The 6839-nt window shown below is 35.9% G+C and overlaps 1 protein-coding gene across 1 annotated transcript; it reads left to right on the plus strand.

The window, feature by feature from the left end:
* Positions 1–859: 859 nt before the first annotated feature.
* Positions 860–3685, plus strand: LOC145039395 (uncharacterized). The gene is made up of 6 exons (XM_078987458.1): positions 860–1578; positions 1640–1745; positions 1840–2106; positions 2221–2385; positions 2941–3283; positions 3327–3685. The coding sequence occupies exons 1-6, from the start codon at positions 860–862 to the stop codon at positions 3683–3685; spliced, it is 1959 nt and encodes a 652-aa protein (XP_078843584.1).
* The last annotated feature ends 3154 nt before the right edge of the window (positions 3686–6839 follow it).

The following is a 6839-nucleotide window of genomic DNA, read 5'->3' on the forward strand; positions in this document are numbered from 1 at the left end:
GATTTCTGGACCGAATCACACTTTCTAGACACCTCCGACCTCATAGATTCACGAACACTTATACCTACGACATTAAGTGGTCTTTATATTATCCCACTAATTATTTGTGATATATCCAAATATATGGTCATATATGTTGGTGATTTTAGTGCCACCATGTCATTTTAAGTAACTGGAAGTAACACGTGAGGTAAGGGGCTTCAGAATTTGTACTCTAATATACGTACGGGGTTGTGTGGAGCTCACGCATGGATAAGATCGAATTCAAGTCGGTTCAATGACTAGTCGGGGTCCGGGGGCAGCGCCCCTACATCCAGGGTTTCCAAAGAGGCAGCGCCCCTTTGGCGGGGTCTAGGGGTAGCACCCTTAGCAGGGTCCAAGGGGTAGAACCCTTGGCTGGGGTCCCGAATTTTACATATAGGAAGATAGTGGAAAATTCAATTTTTTAGGGTGATTATGGTAAAACTAACGAAACTCATTAGTTTTGGTAACCCTAAATCCTCATTAAATCCGGATTATCATTACTTGCTTCCAAAGAAAATAATGACGACCCAAACCTAATGAAACCCTAATCTCGTTTAATTTATAAACAGTTCTTCCTCTTCAGAAGAGGGTAATGATCTTAAACTCTCTTTTTATTCACACTTTCACAGAATCCTCTAGCATATTAGCATACGAATTCTATGCCTAGAATCGTAAGTGTCCACTTGGATTATCCTAGGCTTAATTGCTCTTAACCCAGTCATAGGGTAGATATATCAGTTTGGAAAGTGATATCACGATCTAAGTTGGTATCCAGATCTACACCATAAACCCAAAATACTCCCTACAAACGAACTGATATTTTCTGTTTCTGGAGATGGGTGACTCAATCCGCGAGATGACCACTATGTTTGCCACGCTGGAGAAGTTTGAAGGCGTCGACTTCAGGCGTTGGAAGAAAAAGATACACTTCATGCAGACCAATCTGAAAGCAGTATACGTGTTGACTACTCCAAAACCAGTAGAGCCTGCGGAAGGTGTTGCTAAGACGGCTGAAGAGACAAGAAAGAGACAGAAGTGTGACAATGATGACTACATTTGCAAAGGTCACATTCTAAACGGTATGTCTGATGATTTATTTGATTTCCACAGTGAAGCTTTGTGTGCCAAGGAGTCATGGGACACCCTTGAACTGAAATACATTACTGAGGATGCTTCTAGCAAGAAGTTTCTGGTCAGTAACTTTAACAATTATAAGATGGAAGATTCAAGGTCTGTCACTAAACAATACAATGAACTCCTTGGCATACACAATCAGTTTAAACTGCACCATATGAATATGGATGAATCCATTGTTGTGTCCACCATCATTGACAAACTGCCTTCGTCCTGTAAAGACTTTAAACACAACTTGAAACATCAAAAGGAGGAAATGTCATTGGTTCAACTTGTTAGTCACATTCATATTGAAAATCTCTTCGTGCGAAGGAAAGTGAAAAATCTGAAAAACCCAAAGGAAAAGTTGAACCTGGACAGCTCTCGGTTCATATTGTTGAAACAAACCAAGGAACCTGAACCACAAAGGACATGCCAAATGTAAGCAGACAGATGTCCCAAACAACCCCAACAAAAAGATAAAGGGTCTGGTTTGTTGGAGGTGCAATCAAGTTGGGCATTGCAAGCATGATTGTCGTGCGAAATTGGACAACAATGGTGCTGGAAATAGTAGAGCCAATGGGAAAGTGAACGGGTCTTCATCCCAAGTTAAATGAGGTCATTTTTTTCATTAACTTTGATAATTCTAATCAAAATTATGTTTATTATGTTTCATTTATTCCTGAATCATTATATATGTAGGATGATTATGTTGCTTGGTGGATCGACTCCGGAGCAACGAACCATGTATGCAAGGATAAACGGATGTTTGAAACATTAACTCCGCTTGAAGATGGGTCGGTGCTGAAAATGGGAGACGATTCTTATATTCCTATTTGTGGTTTAGGTTTCGTGTGTCTTGAATTTACTTCTGGAAAGACAATTAGGTTATTTGATATTTTGTTTGTTCCCAAGATTCTCAAGAATCTTGTTAGCTCTAGTTGTTTGAATTCTGATGGTTTTAAACAAGTTATTGAGTCGGATAAGTTTGTTTTTTCTAAGGGTGGAATGTTTGTTTGCTTTAGATATTTAAATAATAATATGTTTTTTTTTAATATTGTTGACAAATTATTACCTGTTCAGAATTCTGCATTTGTATCTTCTGCTTCTAATGTTGATAAATCTATGCTTTGGGATGTAAGATTAGGTCATGTCAACGTTAGAAGGATGCATGAAATGTCAAAAGATGGATTAATTCCAGCCTTTGATATGACATCTGATAAATGTAAAACATGCATGCTTACAAAGGTAACAAAACAGCCATATCCTAATGTCACTAGAAATTCAGTTGTTTTGGAACTTGTACACAGTGACCTGTGTGATTTTCATTCCACTCCTTCTTTAGAGAATAAAAAGTATGTAGTCACCTTTATTAATGACTGCACTCAGTTTTGATATGTGTATTTGCTATATTTTAAGGATGAAGCCTTAGATAAATTCTAAATTTACAAAACCGAGGTGGAATTGCAATTGGGCATTCCGGTTAAACGTCTCAGGACTGATAGGGGAGGTGAATATGTGGATCCCATATATTTTCAATTAGTGGGTATCATTCATGAGACCATAACACCTTACACACCCCAACGGAATGGTATTGTTGAACGCAAAAATCGAGTTTTAAAGGAAATGGTAAACTCGATGTTATCATACTCGAGATTGAGTGAAGGATTCTGGGGAGAGGCCATGTTAACGGCCTGTTATTTGTTAAATATGGTTCCAAATAAAAGGAACAAAACAGTCCCATATGAACTTTGGCTCAAGAAAAAGCCGAATTTGAGCTATTTTCGGGTTTGAGAATGTCAGGTTGTTGTAAAACTTACCGAGCCCAAAAAGGAAATTTTAGGAGAACATGGAATTGATTGCATGTTCATTGGATATGATGAACATTCCGAGGCATATAGGTTTTATGTAATAGAACCTAATGATTCGGTTTCAATTAACACTGTTATCGAATCGCAAGATGCAATTTTTGATGAGATGCGATTTTCATCGATTCAAAGGCCTAAGGATCTGACTTTTTGTGCTAACAAAGAGCAAAATTCAGAAAGTCATGGTATTATGCAAGAACCACAAGATCGTTGTAGAAACAAAAGAGGCCAAATTGCGAAAAATTTCGGATCTGACTTCCAACTGTATTTGGTAGAAGGTTCACGAGATGAAATTAATCTTGAATACTCTTATTTCTATAGTATTGAAGATGATCCTAATACATATCAACATAGATTCTCATGATAGTGCCTTTTGGAAGGAAGCAATTGATGATGAATTATCATCAATTCTTGAGAATAACACATGGGTGTTGTTTGATTTGCTTCCGGGTTCTAAACCTCTTGGTTGCAAATGGATTTTCAAAAAGAAAATGAATGTTAATGGGACTACTAACAAATTCAAAGCACGGATAGTCATTCAAGGTTTTAGACAAAAACCCGGTATTGGCTATTTTGATACGTATGATCCAGTTGCATGCATTTCTACTATTAGATTGTTGGTTGCCTTGGCAAGTATCCACAATCTGGTTATTCACCAAATGGATGTGAAAATAGCATAATTAAATGGTGATCTTGACGAGGAAGATTACATGAAACAACCAAAAGGTTTCATTATTCCTGGTAAAGAGTATATGGTTTGTAAACTTGTCAAATCTTTGTATGGGCTGAAACAAGCGCCTAAACAATGGCATCAAAAATTTGATGAGGTGATTTTGTCTTTTGGTTTCAAGACAAACCAATGTGAAAAATGTGTTTATAGTAGATTTGATGATACTACTAGAGCTGGAGTGATCATTTGTTTATATGTAGATGACATGTTGATTTTTGGTACGGACCAAAATCAAGTGGATGAAACAAAGAAATTGTTATCATCCAAGTTTTCCATGAAAGATTTAGGAGATGCTAATGTAATTCTTGGAATAAGAATTAAGAGGATGAACAAAGGATTGGTGATGACTCAAATTCATTATATTGAGAAAATTCTCAAGCGGTTTAATTTTACCGATTGTTCTCCTGTGAGTACTCTTATTGATCCAAGTGTGAAATTAATGCCAAATAATGGCGTTCCCATTTCAAAATTGGAATACTCTAAGGCTCTTCGTAGCTTTATGTTTGCCATGACAAGTACCAGACCTGATATTGCTTTTGCTATGGGTAAGTTGAGCAGGTATACTAGTAATCCTAGTGCTCAACATTGGCAAGCAGTGAATAGAGTGTTCAAGTATCTCAAGGGAACCATGGATTATGGATTGAGTTATTTAGGAAGTCCTTCGGTTTTAGAAGGTAATTCCGATGCAAGATGGATAACCAACATGGAGGACCATTCCTTAACTTCTGGTTGGGTGTTCTTGCTTGGGGGAGGTGCCATTTCTTGGGCTTCCAAGAAGCAATCTTGCATGTACAAACTCGACAATGGAATATGAGTTTGTTGCGTCAGTAGCTGCTGGTAAAAGCAGAGTGGCAAAGGAATTTAATCTATGAGATTCCTTTGTGGTCTAAACCAATAGCACCTGTTTCTATCCTTTGTGATAATGTTGCCTCTTTGGCTAAGGCATATAGCCAGGTTTATAATGGCAAGTCTAGACACCTACGTGTTAGACATAGTAAGATTAGAGAACTAAACATGAACGGTGTGACTTTGGTTGAGTTTGTGAAATCGAAACAAAATTTGGCAGATCACTTGACTAAAGGTCTGATGAGAGACTTAGTGCACAAGTCTATAATCGGGATGGGATTAAAGTACATTTAATTCTATAATGACGAGACACCTAATTCCCTCCTAATATAATGTTAAGAGTTGAATTCAATGTAGAAAGCTCATTATTATATATTGGAACACGTGAAGTATTCATCCCAGGTAGGTTGAAGTTTAACTTCTTAATAATTCCTTTGATAAATGTATATGCAGATACATGGAAAGGAGTTACCTACGTGATTGTGAAGTTTAGCCGCATTTCAAGAGGTTGTGGACTTGACCTTGATACAATCATGAGAGGATTAGGACACACGGCTTTGTAATGGTGACAAGTTGTGTTTTGCTAGAAATTCAATAAACTAGTATGTATTTTGCTTTCTGGTATTCAAATGGTTTGATGGGTTCAATTCTTATAACACCCTGATTCTCGAGTATTTGCAAATGTATGATACAAAGTGGAAATTCAATCGTTTCGATATTTTCATTATGTACTAGTTCGGTAGGTTTGATAAGGTTATGTTTGTTCAAGGGTTACACTAAAATGGGGGAGGATTGTTGCTGATTTTAGTGTCACCATGTCATTTTAAGTAACTAGAACTAACATGTGAGCTAAGGGGCTTCAGAAATTGTACTTTAATATATGTACGGGGGTTGTGCGGAGTGCATGCATGTATAAGATCGAATTAGAAGCCGGTTCGACGACTAGTCGGGGGTCCGGAGGCAGCGCCCCTGGGTCCGGGGTTTCCAAAGTGGCAGCACCCCTAGAGGGGTCTAAGGGGCAGAGCCCCTGGCTGGGGTCCCAAATTTTACATATGGGAACATATTGGAAAATTCAATTTCTTGAGGGTGATTATGGTAAAACTAACGAATCTCGTTAGTTTTGATAACCCTAAATTCTCATTAAATCCAAATTATCATTACTTGCTTCCAAAGTAACTAATGACAGCCCAACCATAATAAAACCCTAATCTCGTTTAATTTATAAACAGTTCTTCCTCTTCAGAAGAGGGTAACGATCTTAAGCTCTCTTCTTCATTATACTTTCACAGAATCCTCTAGCATATTGGCTTACGATTTCTGTACCTAGAATCGTAAGTGTCCACTTCGATTTTCCTAGGCTGAATTTCTTGTAACTTTGGCGTATGGTAGAAATATCAGTTCGGAAAGTGGTATCACGATCCAAGTTGGTATCCAGATCTCCACCATAAACCTTAAATATTCCCTACAATATATAGTTCAAAAAAGTGAACTAAATGCTCGTCCATATATCTTTATGTTGATCATTATTATCGTCTTAGTTTACCCGTATCTTATGACATCATATTTCACTAGAAAACATCTTTTCAAAAAAGTTCAATAAAAATTTCATACAACTTATACGGTTGCTAACTGATTAATTAGTCATGTGTTCAAAGCCTCGATAATGGCATTCATCATTCTCCATACCCTCATTTGATGAAAATCTACAAAAACTACTTATCACGGTTCTTTTGTGCACCACTAGTTAATATTATGAAATTTGTCTAATGTTATGTGTATGAGAAAATTCAATATAAAATGCATTGCATCTTCCCAATAACTAGTGTTTACATATTACTTTGGAATGATAGGATGTATATGCTTTCGTAGTAGAAAGCATCACTTCAAGCAACATTTTAAAATAAAGTTATTCTAACTTCTTATCAAGGTTAACTTTCACAAACAAATTGCATAGAACAAGACGTTTTAGCTCCATCGTGCAAGACAAACATGATCTTTAAAAAATTCGCCAACTTTTCAATCCCTAATCATTTTTGTGGGCTACATATATATATATATATATATATATATATATATATATATATATATATATATATATATATATATATATATATATATATATATATATAAAAGAAAAAAAGAAAGAAAGGGAAATTTATTTAGTCTATATATATATATATATATATATATATATATATATATATATATATATATATATATATATATATATATATATATATATATATATATATATATAT

Source organism: Lactuca saligna, chromosome 4, assembly GCF_052625555.1.
Source record: "Lactuca saligna cultivar CGN05327 chromosome 4, ASM5262555v1, whole genome shotgun sequence".
Lineage (NCBI taxonomy): Eukaryota > Viridiplantae > Streptophyta > Magnoliopsida > Asterales > Asteraceae > Lactuca > Lactuca saligna.